General features: G+C 42.2%; 1 protein-coding gene across 1 annotated transcript in view; it reads right to left on the reverse strand.

Annotated features, from left to right (window-relative positions):
* Positions 1 to 3,685: 3,685 nt before the first annotated feature.
* The window catches only part of Nox3 (NADPH oxidase 3), a 60,141-nt gene continuing 41,197 nt past the window's right edge, over positions 3,686 to 22,629 (reverse strand). Inside the window, exons 11-13 of the mRNA XM_051164106.1 lie at positions 18,056 to 18,202; positions 14,605 to 14,729; positions 3,686 to 3,821 (exon numbers count right to left, since the gene is read on the reverse strand). Coding sequence (XP_051020063.1) covers positions 3,695 to 3,821; positions 14,605 to 14,729; positions 18,056 to 18,202 — 399 coding nt within the window. The 3' untranslated portion in view covers positions 3,686 to 3,694. The remainder of the gene's footprint in view (positions 3,822 to 14,604; positions 14,730 to 18,055; positions 18,203 to 22,629) is intronic.

Raw genomic sequence — 22,629 nt, forward strand, 5'->3', positions numbered from 1 at the left:
TGCCCAGCAGTAGAGTGTCAACACAAAGTGAACTCAGTGGCATTTTTTGTAGGTTCCTTGTCCCATAATCCTTTGTCTGAGCACTAATTTTATTCTTTTTTATAAAATTTACAGGTCTTTTGCACACACACAGTCACACACCCACACACACCCACACTGTGGTTTCTTTTATTGTGCTTTAATAGGACTTTTGTGTGTGCAAATGTGTGTGTGTGTCCTTGTGTCTACATGTGTTTCTTGTGCTTTTTCTTTGGCTCTTTTTTCCGTTCAGTTAGTTGTTCTGCTCGATTCTGGTTTGTCTTATTTTATTTTATTTTTAAAAATTATTTTTAGATGCCTGTTTATATTCTAATGAAGGAAAGAGAAAGAAAAAGTATCAATTTGGGTGGGCGAGGAGTGGGGGAGGATCTGGGAGGAGTTGGGGGAGGAGAAATCATAACCAGAATATATTGTCTGAAGAAATTATTTTCAAGAAAAAAGAAAGGAAAAAAAATAGAGAGAGGAGTGAGCTCCACACTTCACCACAGAGATATAGATGACAGAAAAATGTTAGAGTGATGTCTACAGAGACCTGAAGGGGCCCGAATATGGTTCAAGAACAGTAAAGCCCAAGATCTGTTGAGTGAAATGGAGCAGACCGATCTCTCAAATCAAAGCAGAAAGCACAGCTCACTTGAAAACTTCTTCACACTTTTCTTCATCACCCCAGAAATTAATCAATAGCTTAAGTTCAATCAAAATGCAAGAATGCAGACGTTATGCTAAAAGGAATGGTGCATACAATGGGCCATTTAAGGTCACCTCCTCTGTTTGCTTATAGAACTTAACAAAGGCAACACACAGTAGTTCTTCTGTCTTTTCAACCAAAATAAGGACCACAGAATGCTTGATTCCAGCATCCTCTCATCTTGCATCTTGAAGTTGTTTAGTATTCCATCCCTTTTATATTCTAAAAACGTTCTTTCAGGCATTGGGGAGATGAGTTCCCCAGGTACCCATATGAAAAGCACTGGTGCGTGTGATTGTAACAGGTGCTAGGAATCAAGGGACAGGGTGATCCCCAAAGTTCCCTGGGCAGCAGACCTAGCCAAATTGCCAGTTTCAAGCTCAGTGAGACATCCTGTCTCAAAAGAACATCATGGAGAGCCTCTACATATCTCTACCCTACTCCCACACAACCATTCACAATGACTCTTTTATTGTCCTTTTTAGTCCATGTTTAGAGATTCTGACAAAACATTTTTTTCTTGTTGTTGTTGTTTTTAGTTTTTTTTTCCTTGGGCTCATCACTGCTCTTTGGTGTCTTGGTAAACTGAACTTCCTCCCCCCTGAAGTAAGTATATCCTCAGGCAGGTAGTCCAGAGAGGGAGGACACATCCCTTTGGCTCTGCCTGGAAAGCCTGTATTTTGCCTTCATTTTGGAGTGGGGGCCCAAAGTAGTCCACTGATAGTGGTGGTACAGTCGTCATTTTAAGACAGAATTTTCTTAGCCTGGCATTGCTAGGGAAGTTCTAAGAAGGCTGAGGCCATCCTTGCTCTCCAGCAGAGAAGCAGTTTCCCTCTTTGGTTGCTTTAGAGGATCCCCTTCCAAGATGGTTTCTTCTACACACAGGAAGTTTCCCCTTCCGTGCTTCTCTTGTCTGCTCTTCTCCTTCTCTCTTTCCCCACTTTATTCCCCCCTCCCCAGTTCCCATTTCTTTCTTCCCATCACTACTTTTTTTTCTTTTTTCCAAATTTAAGAACATTTTAATTTAATTGGAGTCTCGGTTAGCATAGAAATTAATTTGGAATAAATTGGTATCTTCAGAATGTTTAGTACTTAAGTTTAGTTAACACTGCTTGTAAGCATTTGCAAATGTCTTCTATTTATGTTTAATATATCAAATTACCTTGAATAATTTTTGTGGAATGTTTAGATTCTGAATAAATTATTTTTCTTTTAATTTCATTATTTCAGCATTACAGAAATCAGATTTTTATATTTATTTCTGTTTGGATCAGTGAGAATCTCATAGCATATGGAGTTTAAAAAATGTTGAACAGTATCTCCAGAAATAAAAAGAAGTTTGCATTTTTAGTATTTTACCAGAAAAAGTTTCATTTTATTAGACAAAATTGGATGATCGAACAATACATTTTATTTTCAAATAGGCAAAGAGTAGAATAGAATAGAAAAGTAGCAACTGAATATGATTAAGACGAAAAAGTAACGTAATTAATTTTCTGGCTAAAGGTTAGATTTGGTTATATAAATTTCTAGCAATAAATGATGGTTGAATCAAGTTTAAATGGGAAAATAGTTGCATAGGATGCCTGGATGTCTTCCAGTTAGAGTTTCAATAATTATCTATCTATCTATCATCTATCTATCTATCTATCTATCTATCTGATGCTTTCAGATACTGAGAAATTCCCAAGCAGAGGCAGTAGAAATCATATGTGAGGTATTATTGAATATACTCCATTTCCTCCTGTAGAATATAAGAGTAAATTCACACTTGAAGTTTAAAATATTAATCTGATAATAATAGAAAGCAAACAATCCATTTGTATTTTAGAAGAACATGGAAAAGCTTAAGTATCTGCCTGGTGTCGTAAAATCAAAACATGCCAGACCAATTTACTTCTTTTATGATAGTTTACAATGATACTATGCACTTGAAAAGCGCAGTCTATCCTAATTTCAGCAAATGTTTTTGTGGTATTGTATATGGTGTTTCCTCCAGAAGCGAAGAAAATATGGTGTGGTTGACAGTTCCCAGTGGCTGGTCATTAAGCAGTCCCAGATGGACACTGATATTAACAGGCATACCAATGTCAAAGGAGTCTTCTGAAATCAATAATTTGATATAAAGCCTACATAAAAGATTGGCTATACCACTAATAAAGTTTGTCGATATTACTAATGCATCTACTTGTTGCTATCTGGGGCTAAATAATTTTTGAGTCAGTCTTGATAGGTTTGATGAAATGCTTATGAAACATTCATTCTGGTGGAGAGAACTCTAAGGTGTGAGGGATGAGTTGCAGCCAGCAACAGGGCACGGGAAGACTAAATCAATGGAAATTTCAAAAACATTTTCAGCTGTTTTGTCGGACAGAAGCTGAATTGAGGTATAACTATTTGTTAGTGTTGGGGGGGCGGGCAGGATCTGGAAGGAAGGAAGAAAGGAAGGAAGGCGAGAAGGAAGGCAAACAATTTAGTTTTTATGTATATGTCATACAAGATAGAACAATGTCAGTGTTCCAACCACTTCTAACCACACTTTGATTAACATTGAGTCTATGTCTCACAGGCTAAATCTGGCTGGTGTTCTGAGTTTAAATAATCATGATTTCTACGTTTTAGTTAAGTTCATGACTACTCATCTCTATGCCCAAACTGATTTTTGCATTTTTAAATCATCAAAAATACAAGTTTCATGATATGAAAGATGACATGAGATTAACCTTCAGGAGCCCCAAATGAATTCTTATGACAACAGAACTCAGCCAGCCCAATTTGATGTGCTCTCATTTGCAGCTGTTGTAGCATCTTGGAACCACAGCGTGGTGTAGATGAGGCTAAGATCATACTGTGCATATGGTCTAAAATGGTTGCTATTTGGATCTTTGTGGAAAAAAAAAAATCTCCTGACCCTTGACCTATCTGACTGCAGCTACTTGCATAGTGCGGTAGATGTACCTCCAGCATCTAGAAGTTTTCCGTGTTGTAGTAGAAATGAACGCCCCTAGGGTCCACTGATGAGTACAAACGACACATCTTTCGAAGTGTCTTTGACATGGCTTTGGGTCCACAGAAGAACACGCCAATGTTGCTGCTGCAGGATGGATAAGAAAAGGGGAGAGAGTGTTACCTGGGCAAGGCCAGCAGAAAGAAGACATGGAGGTCAGGCTGTTTATTTATTTTCTTATCTGTAAGCTCCCTTTTTTTGTTAAGAGTCTTTCCTGGTTCCAGCACGTTGCTCCAGCCAAGCTGTCCTGAGCCCTGTAATTCCCAGAATCACAGGAGCCAGGGACCCAGGAGGACAGAGGCTGGAGGGGCTGTGGCAATCACACAGGGGAGTTGTGTTACAGTGGGCTTTTTGGTCAGGGGAACTTGATGGGCATCTTCCTGGATCTGTGGATAGAATGTCAGTTCCCTGAGAGGATGATCAGGACTTTTGACTCCTCATCTGCATCCCACACCTGGGATAGTGTCTGGCTTACGTAGACAAAGACCAAGTCTTTGCTGAAGGAGTGAATAGATGGCCATGTTGGCTATTGCTTGCATGGTCTTGGGGCCTGGAGGTCTTCTATACATCATATAAAGGTAACAATTATATTGTGTGTTTTAATGAAAGCAAAACAAGATAGCATACCCAAAAAGTTTTAAAAAGGGTTCACTATGACTAACATCTTGCTCAACCTTGCCATTTTTATAGGTAATAAAACGTATATTAAAGTAATAACAACTTGATTTATTTCTCCTACTAGAAGTGAGTTTGCAAAGGAGGCTAAAATCAAGAGCTGGGAGGGACAGAACGTTGCTTAAAATGTAGCCTTCCAAACAGTGCGATGACCCTCTCACGTCGCAAAATAGCACAGGAGACACAGCTTTGCATCACATCACAAGAATGCTGCAGTCCCTTATGACTCTGCTTCTGTATAACCAAAGTGTTGGTTTGGGGGTTCATAGCACCTCATGACATCAGGACATGTCAGTCCCTATTGGAAAGTACAAAGGCTGTAGCTTTCAGCCCCCCTGTCTTCTATTTTATTGTGCCTGGAGGTATTTTCTTTTCCTAATCTCCAGCATAAGTTAAAGTAGTTACTCTAATCGAGATAAAAAATACCCATATTACCATGTATAAAATCATTAGGCAGCTTGTTAAAATGCAGCTTCTTTGGCTGGAATCCATGAAGAATATGTTTGGTATGAAGCCAGGTAATATTGAGGCAGATGTCCCTATGAGCCATCCTGCCTCAGAGAAATCCTTCAGATCCTGGGCCAGCCCATTCTCCAGCCTCTCTTCCTTCCACCTGGCTTTTGTTAGTAAGTGCCTGGATAGCCCTTACCCCTCACTGCTTATACAGTGGCATGGTTCTCTGCCATAGATCAGAGCCCTATTTGAACAAAGTGTTCTAGGAGTGTGATGCCCATAGCAGAAGGTGATGGTCTGATGGTCTAATCACATTTTAAACTACCTTCAAAGGCATTCACCAAATGGCTTCATTTACAAATGAGAATATATTTAAAATGTCTCTCTCTCTCTCTCTCTCTCTCTCTCTCTCTATATATATATATATATATATATATATATATATATATATATATATATATATATATATATATATATATTTAAAGTGTCACTTTCAAAGATATCAGGAGCATTAGAGAGCTTTCTTTTCAGGATATCCTCAGTGCTCCCAGCTTCTCTCTGAGGATGAAAACAGGCATGGCGGGCCCTGCGCTTGGTACATGAAGGGCCCTGTAGCTGTTAGTTCTCAGATATCAGTATCGCACACGTCCACAGGGCTTCACCTGCTCCACAGAGCTGAACAGAAGCTGGGACATGGGGTGTGAACACAGAGGCTGCTAGGGAATTACAGAGGTTGGTCTTTTGAGTTCTGGGCAAACATGTAGTGGAAGAGGTCAGGCAAGGCCGCTCCTGATGAGCAGTTACAGCTTTGCTTTGGGTATTCAGTTTCAGAGGTGCTGTTATGGGGGATGATATCTTCCCTGTCAGCATGAATGTCACCAAAGAGGTTGGCACTGGCCTATTCCAAACAGGTTGGGACTGCCCTTTCGTTTGTAGCCACAGTCACTGTTTTGGGAAGCTGGTGGTGGTCTTTGCTGGCCTGCCTCTAAGACCTCCTTTCACAGTGCTCTGATTGTGACTGCCAGGTGTACCCCCGGTATTCCCAGTGGCTCACAGCTCTCCTGCCTCTTTGAAGTTGTGACTGTTGCACTGTGCAGTTCAAGTCCAGAATGTCCTCTAGCTGTCATGGTTATGACGTTACCAGAAATTCTCACAGAGGCCATTCGTAGTCTGCCCTTAGCTGTGACCTCGCGGTCAGCCCCCCCCCCTTTTTTTTTTTACCATCTCCCCTCACATCAATGTCCCCAAGCCAGGCATTCTGTTTCTCCCCTCGCTTTTACCAACCTTGGCATTTACGGCGCCGCCAAGCATAGGGCTTCCTGTCATGAATGCATCTCATAAACTATGGAGCCGAAAGAATCTGCACAAAATGGTTAAGACACAGATGTGGCAGGGTTTTTTTTCTTTTATCTTTTTTCTCTTTCTTTCTTTTTGTCTTTCTTTCTTTTTTTTTAATGAGGCAATGGACAAGTACAGCGGAGCCCTAATGGGATTGCTAAAGAAAAAAAAATCTTCTATAAAAATGTAATTATCCACAATTGCTTAGAGTTAAAAAAGAAGATTCTGTGCAAAGGAAGTATAGTATAAAAGCACAAGCCACCGTCTATCCTCCACTTTACAGCCTGCAAGCTGCAGAGCTTGCACATGTACCCGGAGCTGGATCAAGGATAGTGTTAATCACAGCGACCAGTCTGAGTGGCTGACTTTGATGAGAAAAGGGCAGACTTCACAGATCCACAGATTTCTTCTGAGCTCTGATAAACAGGAGAGAAGGTTATTTCCCCTTCTACCCACCCCTTGTATTTGTTAAATAACCACTATGCACTTCTCTGTGGAATTTATGGGTTTCCCCCTCAAAACAGTTGAGCAACACCATGCATGAAAGGCATCCACGATATCACCCACCAGGAGATTTGAGCCCAGCAGATAGATGGGCATGTGGGTGTGCCTGGGAGTAATCTCACCACTTCCCCAGATTCGCAGATTCCACTGGCACGGAGCCCATCTCTCTTTAAATTGTATGTTTGTTTTTATGTGTTGGCTTTTATGCTTGGTAAGTTATAACCCTGTTGGGGCAGACCCTAAACCCTGTTAAAAAAAATCAAATTACTTTATACCCTGAGTGTGCTCTGCAAATAAAATCGATAAACAGAAGCTTCCTGCGGATTTATGGAGGCTTAGGACGAAGGCACCGAGGGCTACAAACTCGGTTTCAGACAGTGGACACACAAGTTCTGGTTAAGCTTTCCCAGTGAGTGTTTTTCATTAGAAATGCCTTCAAATGATTTATCACATAATTACACTATATACAGCGCCATCTTTTTCATAACCACAGAGGACAGTTGTGCTGGCCAGCTCTCTCCATTTGTAACCCATGTCCCAGTCAGTGTTCAGCAGGCAGCCGCACTGACTTGCTCAGCTTTAACTGTCAACTCCATTTAGAATCACCTAGGAGACACACCCTAGCAAGAGGTCCGAGGGCATTTTCAGTGAAAATTAATTGAGGAGAAGGGAAGACTAGTCATATGGGCTGGGGTCTCAGAGTGAACACAAAGGATGAAGCTAGCTGAGCAGAGGCTTTCACCATTGCCCTCTGCCTTCTGACCACGGTTGCAGTGTAAGCAACACCTCCGTTCCCACTGCCATGGTGAGTCGCATTACACACGCCGCATCCGCATCCACATCCGCATCCGCACATGCACACCATGAACCCAAATAATCCCTTTCTCTCATAGTTGCTTCTTCTCAAGTGTTTGGTCACTGCAATAAGACCAGTAACTAATGTGGTGTTTTCCTTACGGAGTTGAGCATTTGGGGCCACAGATGTTACTAACAAAACTTAGGTGTGCCTCTCCTTTGCCCCACTTTCCAGCTACTGTCTCGTGACAGATCAGACTGTACGCTTAGGATTTTCGACTCTGTTTTTCTCTACCTCATCGTCCTTTTACTTATTCATGCTGACCAGCAGATATGAGTGAATAAAGCTGTTGCCCTTAGTGGGGAGGGGGTGGAAAGGAGTAGGAGGAGGAAGGGGAGGAGACAGGGGGGAGGGAGGATAAGTACGAGACGGAAAATAGTTGACTCATATTATTGGGTCCCAGAAAACGGTGAAACAAGTTTTCTCCATCCTATCTTTTCCCTTACCCTTGTTCCACTAAGACATATAAGGATATAAATAACACAAAATTTTCATAACTATTCATATTCTGTAATAATGACATCAAGAGGAGTTTACAAAGTAATAAATCTACCCACTGTTTACTTATGTCCTTAGCCCCCCTGCAACAAACAATTCTAGTAATATTCATTGAACTTTTACTTGCCTATAACTAGTGAGCTGGATCCCTCTGGTGGAAAAGGTACCATTTAGGTATGGGGGCAATATTTCCACCATCCATTATGGTAGCTTTACTTTTCCTATAAAGCTATAATTTATCATGTGCTAGATTTACATTTAAATCTATTTCTTTGAGTGTGCTGAACATGTTAGTCATATAATGAATATTTAGGATACCCTGTTAGATAAAGGATCTTGTATGCTATAATCAGGATGCTAATTTCCTAAAAATATCACTTAACATTTTTGCACATATGCACGTATAAATGAGCATTGAAGGGTGAGCACACAAGCAAATGTGATTCCAGATGGACACATTTACTCGATTTAGTAAAAAGGTATTTTTTTTTTTTTTTACGTTTCTGAAAACAATGGGGGTCTAAAATACATACATGTCGTGTGGATTAAGACGCCTCTCCTTGTATGGTAAGTTGACACCTTCTTCATGTCTGGGTTGGGTTCCTCTGTCCTAACAAATGGTGACATTGTTCTTTGTTGTTCCTCCCCCTTCATTATTAAAGAATCATTCCTAGTGAAGTTTTGAAGACTGGGCACGTCTTGAAAGTTTTTATGGTAATTAATTACATGAAGTTCACACCTATAAGGCATGGTGAAGATATTAGCAGATAAGTCAAAAGCAGCAAAACTATAAATATTATCTGAAGTGTAAGAACAAAGGCTGAAGCCCTATGGAAAAAAACCTCTCAGTCAATTAACTAACAGCAGCTGAGCCACAGATCTACAAGGGTGAGTAGATGTACAATGTGTGTTTGTCAAAAAAAAAAAAAAAGCTAGATATGACATAGCTATATTTATTTTCACTCTGGCTGTCTTCCTAAAAGTGATGTTCTGGTTTCTGAGCACTTGTCTAGAGGTTGGCAGCATATTGAGAATGCTTGCTGAAAAAAAAATGTATCTTCGTGTTTGTGCGTCACATTTCTATAGATTAATAAGTCTTAGGTGTCACACATGCATTAATTAACCTACTGTACCTTAAGGGGAGGGTGACTTGCATTGCCCTTTGAGTACTTTTCTGCACTAGTATAATGGAAGTAATTGGCAATTGTTACATGCGTGAGAGTTTGGGCATTGCAAGAAATGGCTTCTTTGAATATATACTTAGTTGCTATTTGTTGAATTTGTTGATTGTCTTTTAGAACTAAACTCATGCTTTTGTAAATCAACTGGTATAATTACCCAAATTAATTACAGATAAAGAGAGCAGAATAGCCTTTCCTGTTTTCTGCTCCCAGTCTTTGATCTATTTTAAAATTGTCCTTCCTGGTCCTCATCTGTATTCGTTTTGTCGCCATCAATTTGTTTCTCTATTACTGTTATTTTTGCAATTTTCTGGTTCCTTTAGAACTTGCTCAATCCGCTTTGATCTGCTTCCCTTAAAGCTTTATTTTTGGTGCTGTTTTTCATGTTCTATAAATTTTTTTTTCACTCCTCTCCCTTCAGTTCTTTTGATTCAACTCTTAGGACAGGAACAAACTCTAGCTTTGAGTGAACAGGTAAATGTGATTACAGGAGTTAGTGCTAAGCATGCCTAGCTTTGTGCTGATAAATAGCAAAGGTTGAGAGCCTACTTCAAAGGCCCTCCAGAACAAAGGATCTTTTCAGAGGCCACTAACAAATCCAGCAGTTCTTCCTGACCCATCTTTGCCAAAAGATACCAGCTAATGGCAGGACAAGCCTGTCTTGTGAGAGTAGCCAAGTGGGCTTAGAAACAAACATCTCCGTGACATAATAAGGGGAGAACACACTGTTTATCGCTCTAATAACCATCTTGAAGAAAATTAATGTTACTTTGTCCTTTGTGCAGAGCAGTGATTGGATTGTGTGTTTCATTTCTATCTGGACAAAGGCCAGCATATTGCAATACTTCTCAATATTAGATTTTCTTGTTTAAAAATTAGATTTTATTGGCATTCTCCTTCTGTGATTTCTTCATTAAAAGCTTCATTAAGCATAAATCTCCTTTTACACAGAAGAAAAACAAAAAAATTATTTTAAGGAGGTCATTTTAAAAGTCTCCTAGAAGGGTGATGCTAAGCTTGGCGCTGGAGATTTGCTATATTTCAGGGACCTGGCATTGCAGAGATGAAATAATGATTGATTTTGTATGGATTTATCTAATATTAATTATATTGATGCTTGAAGCGATTTAATAAGCCAGTGTGTTCCAGAGTCTCAGGCTTTTACAAATCTGATATGAAATCTTTTTTTTCCAGGTAGAAAGTAGTCAGTGGCTTGGTTCTGAAGTGACTTAACTCCAGGGGTCTCTGCTCCCCTGGAAAGCATGAAGTCATGCACCAGAGAAAGACAGTTGGCACAGCTACCATGCTGAGATGCACAGCTAGCCGTTGCATACAGTTGTGTGCTCTGATGGTATGTTTTGATGCGGGTGAACAAATTCCTGATAATGGATCGAGACAGGGAAAATGAAAGCGATACAGCTTTTCCAGCTTATGTAAGACTGTTCTTGACTCCCGGCTCTCTGCAAACATGAAACTGGCTTACTTCTCGGCTCAACAAAACAGCATTTTCTGAGCAGGGATTGCGCAAGGCTGGTTTTGCCTTTGAGTTCTTGACATTCTGTGTTTCTGGCTCACACCCTCCAGGTGAAGAGAGATAATGAAATGAGCTGAGTTGAAAGGCCTTCTCCATTGGGCTGCAAACTTTATATTGTAACTAAAAGGAACACAGTGCAATGTCAGTGCAGGGAAATCATACTAAAGACTAGGGCTAGCTGCATGAATTTAAAGACGTGTGCTTCAAAAGCCTGCAGTTTGAGGATGGGAGGTACTCATAGAAAAAATACTTGCCCTGAAATTATGAAGACCCCAACTTTGTTCCTCAGTGCTTATGGAATAAAAGCCAGGCTTGGCCATGTGTGCTTGTTATCCCAATTGCTAGGAAAACAGGTGAATGTGTGAGGTCCATTGGTCACCTAGCCCAACCTATTTGCAAAATGGGGTTCTAGGCTAGTGAGGAGTGACCCTGTCCAAAACACGAGGGGTATGTAGTACCCAAAGGATGACATCCCTGGTTGTCCTCCAGCCTCCACACATATGTGTACATGTTGTTTCTCCCTCTCTCACACTCATGGAGCCAGCAGAAAATTCACTTTGTAATTAATAAAAACTAAAGGTACAAACTTGCCCCAAATTATATTTTTCTCCAAGAGGAGAAAATAGGAACAAAAACTACTTGGGTTTAAGAACATATAGCATGATAATTTCTACATATAATTTTTTCCTTTTTTAAGGTCATTGCACATGAACTTATTCATTTTGCTCTGGACAAGGACCCGGTAGGTATAAGGTGAGGGGCACTGCTCCCAGGGTCTAGAGAGGCTTGAGAGTTTGAGACCCAGCACCCATTGTTGGAGAAGGTACTGAAAAGACCTGAGTTCTGAGTATGTTGAACCACGTCCATGGGGGCGAGGGAAGTGGGGTGCTAGGCGGAGTGGGGGTGGTGATGGGGGGTGTTGGAATGGAGTCACGTGCTTGGAGACAAGGTGGTATTCCAGAACTGGATTCAAGGCTGGAAACCAAAAATCACCAAGGCAAGAAGCAAAGTAAGCCTTTAATCCCAGCGCTCAGGGAGGGGGAGGCAGGTGGATCGCTGTGAGTTCGAGGCCAACCTGATCGGATAGCCAAGGCTACACAGAGAAATCCTGTCTCAAAACAAAACAAAAACAAAAACAAACAAACAAACAAACAAACAAAAAAAAAACAAAGAAAGAAGAAAGAAAGACAACAACAACAAAACAAAAGAGTGCCAGGATGACAAGAAAGCGCTTCCAAAGTCACTTACCATGGGTCGGCAGCTCTGAGACAGCACCTGAAGCTGAGCCCACGGAAGGAAAGCAAGGGTGCCACATTGTGCAATGGACCCACTTTCCGTTGACATTTGAGTTAAAAGTTGAGCTCTTTCCTGACTTTCTCATTAGAATTCTGCCCCTCTTAGACTGATGCAAATGTCTACCCACTTCTCTGCCCCGCTGTACTATATCAGTAAGCTCAAGGCCACTCACAAGACACTCTTGTCTAGGGTACAGGGTTTCCCTGGCAGACTGCCAGCGCACGGGCTGTATTCTCAGTTTCAAGAGATCTGGCTCACATCACATGGGGTGGGGATGCCGTGGTGACATCACGTGAACCAAGGATACTGCAATTGGATGCTTATGAGCCTTGAATGCTCCCTGATCACTCTTCTCTCACCTGACGTCTGTCAAAGTAGCTGGTTCAGTGACCTCAGGCAGACACATAGGCAGCACTATAGAGCGGCATATGGGACACACCTCCTGGGGAGGAAGACCCGTGAGAAAGTACACAGGCAATCACGGAGAACAGAGAAGTGGTCAGAAACACAGGAGCAGATTTTAACTTACAGGCAAAGGGAACAGATGCAAAGCTAGAGGCCCCCCAAAGGGCTTGCCAGCTAAGGTACATCGGAGTAACATAGATTAACCTCTATAATCCACAGATAGAGATCATAGTTTCTTGCTCCCTGAATATAATGTATCTTGGAACTCTTGCCCATTGTCTTCTGGTCATGTGTGCTAGTGTTGGGCCTCCACACACAGTTTACACGCGGATACCTTCAGCTGAGGTTATTACCTGAAATTTTGCTTCAGGCATCAACTTCTGGGCATTTGAATGATTAAGAATTACCTTGCGCTACACATCAAAAGTGAAGCTTCCTGTATCCTATGACGACTACCCAGTAATTCTCAGGGTCAAGTCTATGCTAATGAGTGGGAACTGTAGCATGGGTCATACCTTGGTCCATTGACCAGCCAGGCCTGCATGTGAGCCCTGGGCTTGTACCTCTGAGTCACTTGTCCTCTGAGAAACATACCCCAATTCTTATGATGACTTGCAACAGTCCCTTGTCACCTGACAAATGCCATCATCTTGGGATTCTTCCTCTTATAGCCTCTGTTCCACTCCCTGGCCTCCTGAGCCGGGACAGGGACACTGCCCCTTGCCTTGGGGCCTCTGCCCTTGCTTGTTTCTAGGTGCCCACACGGCGTGCTTCTTTGCTTCCTCACATGCTTTTCTCAAATACGAAAATCGTGTCAGTGGATATGGTATAGGGGATGGAGGTTGAGGGCAAAGGCTTAGTGACTTTTACTTTGCCAACTGTGTGTATTAACTAAAGAAAACAGCGCTGAGTATGAATCTATCACCCAATGCTTTACATTTACACTAAAAATAAAGCTACAACAAGCTACCTTGTCCAGCCAAGGTCACACCGATAGGCAATTCCAGAACCAGGAGTCGCAGGTTGCGCTCTAGTCTTATGGCCCTAAGGCAAGGCCTTCCATTCGGTAAAGTATATCCTATAACTATGATAGTAGTCATAACAACCGAATCAATGCAAACACTAGCCACGGCAGCAGAGAAAGGCTGAGGTTTCCTGTACTTTAGACACTTCATTCATTTCTCATTGCGGAAGCCTGGGAGGCAAACACCATTGTTTACGGTTTTTAGAGGAGGAGAAGACAGCCAGCACCAGGTAGTTGCTTGATCAGGGTGCACCAATGGAAATGGCAGAGCCAGGATGGATGCTTAAACACCCAGCTCCAGATCTGGATCTCTTAGCCATGGCAACTCTCTGCTTTGTCTGAGGCCACTTTTTCTCTCTGCTTTCCTGCTAGACATGCTAGACACACTGTAGAGCTGGATAGAATTGAATTCTCTAGTTGGGTAATTAGAGACTAACTGTGCTCAAAAGATTTTTTTTGAAGGCATATGCTGTTTAAGAAATACCAACTTTAAATTGAGGTTAAGTGTGAAGATTTTCCACATAATCGATAATTGTCTGAGTCTGTCAGCCAGTTAAACAGAGGCTTGTGGTTCCTGAAATACAAGACAGTCATGGCCATATTTTCTAAGGTAGATTTTTTTCTTATCTTGGGCCAAGATTCTTCGTTCTGATTACAGATTAACTCTTCTTCCTAGTGACAGCTTGTCTGGACTTCAGGGAGGATCTTGGCAGGCAGAGGAGAGAGAGAGAGAGAGAGAGAGAGAGAGAGAGAGAGAGAGAGAGAGACAGAGAGAGAGAGAGAGAGACAGAGAGAGACAGAGAGAGAGACAGACAGACAGAGACAGACAGAGACAGAGACAGACAGAGACACAGAGGTGGAGAGAGAGACAGAGACAGAGAGACAGAGACAGAGAGACAGAGATGGAGACAGAGGGACACAGAGACAGACAGAGATGGAGACAGAGACAGAGAGACACAGAGACAGAGAGACAGACAGAGACAGAGAGACAGAGGTGGCGAGAGAGACAGAGGGACACAGAGACAGAGAGATAGAGAGAGAGACAGAGAGACAGAGATGGAGAGAGCGAGAAGCACAGTGGGAGTGCAATAGCTTGCTTTGCTCACCTGGGGTGGTTGTAGGCAATCTTCTTGAATTCCTCGTTCCAGTTGGGTCTCCCATAGAAGGTCTTCTGCTGTAGACCTGTAATCACATCCAGGCTCTCATCCCAGTGTAGAGCTATGTGAATAGCCTAAATTAAGAATTGTAGTATCAGACAACATTAAAGGACAACCATAAGGGCCACCTGTAAATAAAAGATGAGCTCACTATCATCATCTGTGTGTTTAAAATATTTTAAACAGGGCTTGAAGTGCTTTATTAGCCTCCAATGCTTTAGGGCAAGTATCAGGTCTCATCTGTCTTTGTACTTACTCTTGTTGGGACAGAATGCTTCCCTGTACATGGGAGATATGCAAAGATAGAGCCCGGAAGGAATGGCTTGCTTTGAAAGCATGAGAGTAATGCAGTAAATGTGGTTAAGGGGAAACACTGAACACGTTAGTCGTCTTTCTGCCAAACGTCTCAAAAATCAATCTCCCCTTGCTGTCCCCACTCATCTCATATTAAATCCAGGGGACTTGAGAAGGGCATTTCCAGACTAAAGTGCCATGAGATGCCCAGGAGGAAGCTGGGTCTAACAATCAGATCTGCCTACTGAGTTGACATGGTTTGATGGACAGCCACACCCAGACACCACAGCCTGCAGAGAGGCTCAAGAGAATTTGTGTTTAACCTACTCACATCCTCTCCTATCCTTTAAATCATCCTGATGGTCTATACGACCTTCCTGCCCTACAACTACTAGGAAAAGAGTTGTCCCGTGCTGTTTAGGGAATGGTGTAAAGAAACATGGGCGTGTATTCTCAGCATGGACATATTTTTTCAAATATTTTTAATCCTCAGTTGGTTGACTATACATGCGTAGAACTCAAAGATATGGAGAGCCTACTGTATCGTGTTAGGTTTCAAGTGTTGAGGGATACACTTGAAGGTGGTGGTGTGATGCTGGGGACAGAGGACAGTAAGAGGCCTGGCTGGAGCTCTGTAAGTGACTGGATTTTACCCAGTCAACGTGTAATTAGAAGCCAGTAGATAAGAGCCTTGGGCACAGTAAACCTTATAATCATGTACTCAAGTGCTGCAATCAGCTTCAGCTGCTGTAAATTCCAGAAGCTACCTTGCTCTTCCTGCCTCAAGTACGAGCGTTCTGCCCTGTTCCTGTGAACCATCACCAGCTCTGGAACTCACATACCTATTTTTCTGTCACCCTCTAAGTCTTGCTAGTTGTGACAGTTTGAATGACAGCCCTGCTGTGGTCAATTCGCACCACAGCATCTTCCGGCTTTGAACGTGACTTGCCCAAACGGTTCTTTTCCTAGTCTAAGGCAGCATCCAGTGCTGGAGGTTCACATCCAATTCATGGCTGCCTCTCTAACAGACCAGAGGACAAGGGCAGAGGACCGGCCTTCAAAATGTCAGGCTGCAGATATTGCTGTTCTGCAAGTGTGATCTTAGGTAACAGTGTTCATACTGCAAATGAGTTTAGGAACAGAACACCATGTAGAGCGAGGATGGAGAAATGGAACAGGGTCTGGACTGACATGACTGACAGTGGAGCCACCAGGAGCAAAGGCCTTGAAAGCCTGAACGCGCGCAGCAGGATGCACAAGCATCCATTAGGCCACAGCTCTGGGGCCATAGGGAAATAGTGAGGCTTGTTTAGACATAAGTCAGGCTAAGGAGAGCCTTAAAGTGCTTGTTAAGACGTGTGTGTGTGTGTGTGTGTGTGTGTGTGTGTGTCCCTACTTACGTCTGCAGGAACGCCCAGTCTCTGATGTTCAAACATTTGGAATTCTATCTGTTCCATACTTCTCAGCCCACTGTTCAATTAATCTCAAGCTCTTTTGAGTTGCCCTTCGCACTACCTCTCCCATCTGTCCCTTCTGTTCTTGTCAATTTGCCACTTTGAGGTTGTTGGATTCCATTTAGGAATTGGCTATTTCTAAAACAGCCTCTCAGTGCCTGAGTTAACTGACAGAATGCACCAACTATTTCTCTTCCTTAAATGTTAAGATTAGTGATTTCCTGCTTGAATTCTGCAAGTGTGAAGAATTTCTGACATGCCATGGGAAAACTTAGGAAGCTATCAACTTTAATTTACTTTCATTTAGTGAAAATATATTTAATATCTCAGTCTTGAAACGGACAAAGATAGGGCGTGGTCGTGTTATCACCAAATCCACTTCAGAGTTTTGTCTGGAAAGTCTGAGTCTCATAAACCCCAAGTGACAGGGATTGGCTAAGTTGACACTCGGGACAGTTGGCCTCAGGAGTGGAAGAACAAACAAGGAGCTCAGAAGCAAAGGACTAAAGCCACATCCTGTGTCTCACCAAATGGATCATCAGTCAAAGATCCCACTTGGGGAGGGGAAATGTTTGTTTGGAAAACATAATTAACAAGCCCACTTCCCAAGAAACCTACAATTCAAATTATGCCAGAGGGTTAAATATTTAAGGAGGACTGGAATTAAGACCATAAAAATTCATAACATTAAAAACAATTCTAGCAGAAGCACAGAGCCAAGTTACAATGATGTTGAGAGAAAGAGAGAGAGAAGGGGGAAGGGAAGGAGGGAAGGGGATGGGAGGGAGGGAGAGAGAGAGGGGGGGGGGGACACATTCACAGAACATGTTGAACAATCATTTGTAAATTTGGGGAATGGTACAAATCTCCTTGGCCTGAAGATATTTTTCTTAAAAGTACATATCAATGATACCATGTACATATCATCTACAGAATCAGTGTTTAAAATATGTATTTCATAACCTAGTGTAAATGTAATGGCTTTGTCAACTCCAATGTTGGTGGAGTTCAACTGAGTTCTGCTACACTAGTCATGATTAACATACCGGCTCTGATAGTCTTTATAGGTACTGAAACACTACCATCAGTGTGTTGACACATAACATTTTTGTCACCCTCTTTATACTTTGTTACTATAATGACTTGCAGAACACCTGCCTAAGCAGAAGGCCCCATCTCCTTCAGGTGAGAAGACAGAGTGCTTGTCTTCTGAGAACACTGTAAGAGAAAGGGCTCTGTGCAAATCATGCACCCACCGTAATTTTCTGGCTCACATGCTTTTCAATATGAAAGGCTGGAGAGGAACAACAGGGAGTCATTTCTGTTTTCCCTGAGCAGCATAGAATCAGAACCAATTAGGAATTCAGCAGATGATACAGCCAATTAGTGACAGCTACCAATGCCACTCTTAAAATGACAAATTCTTAATATCTAGGTTGCGGTTTCTGTTACCCAACAGCTAGAGGTCTTTCTAGTGCTATTATCTTAACTAGTTGTTTCCAATCTAGCTCGATTCCCTTTCTGTCCCCACCTAGTCCCTAATAACTTTAGGACAATTCTTTGGGACTGTGTGATAAGCCAGCAACTCGTTATTGAAATGGGTTTCTTTTAAGAACCGAGGCAGTGATGAAGGTCCCGGGTTTTCTTGATACCTGGTTTTCATCCCAGCCAGTGAGAAATATATGGTAACTCAGGAAGTGAGCTTTTCCTTGCTCACTCATCCGCGTTTCCAGTGAAAGTAACAGATCGGCAAACCACTCAAAGGCCCCGGCGTCCCGGCAGATCCAATAAAAGTACACCTGTCGGAGGAGAAGGCGGGAGGGCATATCTGTTCCCTTGTTCATAATATACTCATAATCACGACTACTTTATGCCCATTAAATTATTTTAGCCCGAATGGGCACTTCTGCTAAATCACATGCTTTTCTCTACCAGTGAACAAACCGTCACACTGTGATTTCTTTTGGGGAAAAAATTCCATTGTGTTTGAAAAGGCCCAGAGTGAATTCAAGGAGTCAGGGTTTCCGTGGGCTGTGCCAACCTCTTTGGATGAGGATCAACTTTCCACACTTCTGGCCGGGCTTCTTCGGAACAAGATTAATAATCACAACTAGCTGTGCCTTTCATTGCTCCCCAAAGGGGATAAGCCGCTAGACCAGCCCCCTTCATCTTTACTTATGACCTAAGCCTGAGATTTCAACTCTTTTCTCCAGAGACGCCACCCCCCCACCCGCCACCCCCGCCCCAAAGGCTCCTGCATTAATCCACTTCGCCAGCCACAACCTCTAGAGAGTGGAGATTATGGTAATCACAGAACGAAGTCTCACAAGAAAGAAATTTCTTCTCAGTGAGAGATATCAGTGTCCTCAGAAGCTGGTGGGTGGAGGCTGTGCCTATGTGCCGACTGATGCAGTGAAATTGTTTCTGGGAAGAGGATTTGTTCTTGTTTTTTATTTATTTATTTATTTATTTAAAAACACCGTCTCTGTGTTGAGCAAATGGCAGGTGACAAGAAGCAGTTTGGGTTTGCTAAAAAGGCTTAGCTCTGTGCTTTGTGTTAGAAAGCTCAGGAGACAAATCTATTTATTCTATGGATATCCCCCATCACAGCTCTACTCTCAGCTGCCACCCGAAGGGACATCAGTGGACATTAGTGGGGCTCCACAGTGTCCATAGGGCCTGGTCTCCACTCCAGATGCTGTTTGGTTATTACAACTTGTCACATACTCTCCAATGGCTGGTGTTTGCCCCTCTCTCTCTCTCTCTCTCTCTCTCTCTCTCTCTCTCTCTCTCTCTCTCTCTCAGCCTGCAACCTTGCCGTCATATAATCAGATTTATAAATGAGATTTAATTAGCATCACAAGGAAAAGAAAAATCACAGAAGGTATTTCAAGGCAGATTATCTTGCTGATTCCTCTCAGATGTGTGCAAGGACTTGTGACATTAGCAGTTAGGAAGAACTGGAGAGGAGCTCTAAGACCCTCTCACAACCAGAAGTCGCATATTTCCTGGGTAGCTCCTGCTCAGATCAAAACTGAAAATTTTAATCGAAGGAGAAATCCCTTAAACCAGTGGTTCTCAACCTGTGGTTCTCCATCCCTTTTTTTAGGGGGTTGCATATCAGAAATCTTGCATATCAGATATTTACACTATGATTCCTAATAGTAGCAAAATTACAGCTATGAAGCAGCAACAAAATAATGTATGGTTGGAGGCCACCACAACGTGAGGAGCTGTGTTAAAGGGCTGATGCATTAGGACGGTTGAGAACCACTGCCTTAGACCTTAAGTACAATTACCATCCCCCAAAGACTTTTCCCATCTTCCTGTCTGCCATCCCTCCTCGGAGTGTGTAGCCCATAGTCCCTCCAGGTAGCTTCAAAGCAAGGCAGGGCCTAGAGCTCCTTCTGTTGAACATCCTGAGAGTCCTCATGAACAGAAGGCGGTACCCATCTACTCACTCACTGGCTCACAAATATTTACACAATGCTTATGTAACCTGGTAGAGATCAGATTACACTCTGAAACAATGGTGGTGAACAAGACAGAGAGGCAGACAGGTAGACTCACACACATACATACATACATACATACATACATACATACATACACATACACACCATATACACCTATATGCACACATATATACACATATACACACACACATATATACATACACATATACATAAACACCATATACACATACACATACATATACCTAGCTCCCATCCTCGTGGAGTTTGAGTCCTGGAGAAGGCAGGTGATGTATATGTAAATAAAGTACAGGATATGTTGATGGTAATTAGTGCGGTGCAGGAACAAGGCAATCTGGGAAGGGTCACAATATTGACTCTGGTGGAAGGGAGACCTCACTGAGATGGAGCCGTGGAGGGAAGAAGGTGTCAGATGCTGCTCTAGTTTCATCCTGTTGCTGTGATAAAACACGCAACTCAAAAGTGCCACAGTGCAGTGTTTTCCTGGCTTTTCATGTCACGTTCCATTATTGAGGTAAATCAAGGCAAGAACCCAAGCAGAATCTTGAAGCAGGAACCATGGAGGAACCATGGCTAGCTTGCTCTCTGACTCACCCACTGGCTCATGCTGAGCTAGCCTTTTTATATAGTCCATCTGGCCACAGTGGGCTGGGCCGTCCTGCACCAATCAATAGTCAAAACAATCTCTCAGCGATGTGGTCACAGACTAACCTGATCCAGTCAATTCCTCATTTGGATTTTCTCCTTTCAGATGACTTCCAGCTGTGTCAAGTTGATTAAGCCTAACCAAGGCATTCCATCCCTTGTCAACACAAATATACCACTATTAAGGCATAACTTTTCTATCTTGTCCCTAAGATCTCATTAGTATTAAATTATAAAACACAGTCTGATATTTTATTCATGTGTAATAATATAAATGTATACATTAAAAAAGAAACATAATATAAAAACCACCACTTGAATTTAAAAGTTCCACAGTCCTTAAAAATTCCAATGGTTTAAAACATTTAATGTCTCTTTAAAAGCCAAAAATCTCTTAATAGTGAGCTTTGATAAAACTATAAACAAATTATAAATGCTATATTGCAAAAGGGAAGAACTGGTCTAAAAATATCAGGATATGGAGTAATGGGAACACTCATCCACTGGTGGTGGGAGTTTAAACTTGGAGATCAGTGTGGAGGTTCTCCAGGAAGATGGGAATTGATTTACCTCAAGATCCAGCTATGCCACTCTTGGGCATATACCCAAAGGATACTCTGTTATATCATAAGACACTTGCTCAACCATGTCCATTGCTGCCCTAATCATAAGAATCCAGAAACTGGAAGCAACCTAGATGGCCCTCAACAGAAGACTGGATAAAGAAAATGTGGCACATTTACACAATGGAGTATCACTCAGCCATAAAAAAAAAAAAAAAAAAAAAAAGGGGTGTCATGAAACTTGTAGTCAAATGGATGAAACTAAAAAATTATTATCCTGAGTGAGGTATCCCATACCCAGGACAAATGATGTGTATTCTCTCATATATCCATATTAGCTTTAAATTAATTATAACCAAGCTACAATCCATAGAGCTAAAGAAGGTGGACATAAAATAAGAGGCTAGAGGGTAAAAACAGATCTCATTAGGAAAAGGAGCTAGAATAGAAAATTATGGATGGACGGGTGGGATGGAACAGGAGGATCAAGTGGGGAAGGAGAAGGGGAGGAGGAAGAGGGAGGGAGTACAGGGAGACAGCTACAATTAATTTGAAGGTTGTATGGAAATATAACACAGTAGAAAATTTCTAAGATATTTACATATATGAAGGTGATCTAAATGAAATCACCAAATTTTAGGGGAGACAGAGTCCCAAGTGGCCATCTCCTGTCACCAAATGAAGCTTCCAGTACCAGGATTGGGTAAAATATAATTGAGTTGTTGGCCAAAGGGGGGTCTCATGGGAATGTCCAAACAGCCCAGGCTGATGCCAAGACATTCAAATGCTCTTCATAATCTGACAGCAAGGTCTCATTGCTGAAGACAACACTTACGCAACTCATTGAATATGGAAAAGTCAAAATGACTCCCACATAGAACCTTTACTCCTGTGTTTCAGTGTCTTTGATACAGGAAGGTATGCTGCACACTACCAAAGAGAAATATAAACACCAAGCCAGCCACAAACTCTTTGATCTACAATGATATACCACATGCGAGGTATGCTAGGGCAATGGTGGCACAAAGCTTAAGGTGGCAACCAACCAATAACTGATTTGACTTAAGGCCCACTCCACACATTGGAATCCATGCCCAACACTGATTGGCGGGACCAAGAACCAGAGACTAGATAGACCAGGGACCAAATGTTGGTCTTAAACAAAAAACAAAAATAGAAAAGTGTAACAATAAAATGACTCTTGATGGCACTCTGCTATACTCACAGATCAGTGCTTTGCCCAGCCATCATCAAGGAAGCTTCCTCCTGCAGCATATGAGAGCAAACACAAAGACCCATAGGTGCGTGCGCATGTGCACGTGCACGCGTGCACACACACACACACACACACATACACACACACACACAGACTTTGAAACATTCATCCCAGAATGTCTTCATCAAATTCCTCCTCTCAGAGCTCAGGGAACTCTACAGAAGAGAGGAGGCAGAAAGAGGACATAGAGGGCACAAGAAGACAAGGCTCTTTCACAGGCATTGAAGCAGCATGCACAGAGCCTGCAC

The sequence above is a fragment of the Acomys russatus genome, chromosome 21 (assembly GCF_903995435.1).
Source record: "Acomys russatus chromosome 21, mAcoRus1.1, whole genome shotgun sequence".
Lineage (NCBI taxonomy): Eukaryota > Metazoa > Chordata > Mammalia > Rodentia > Muridae > Acomys > Acomys russatus.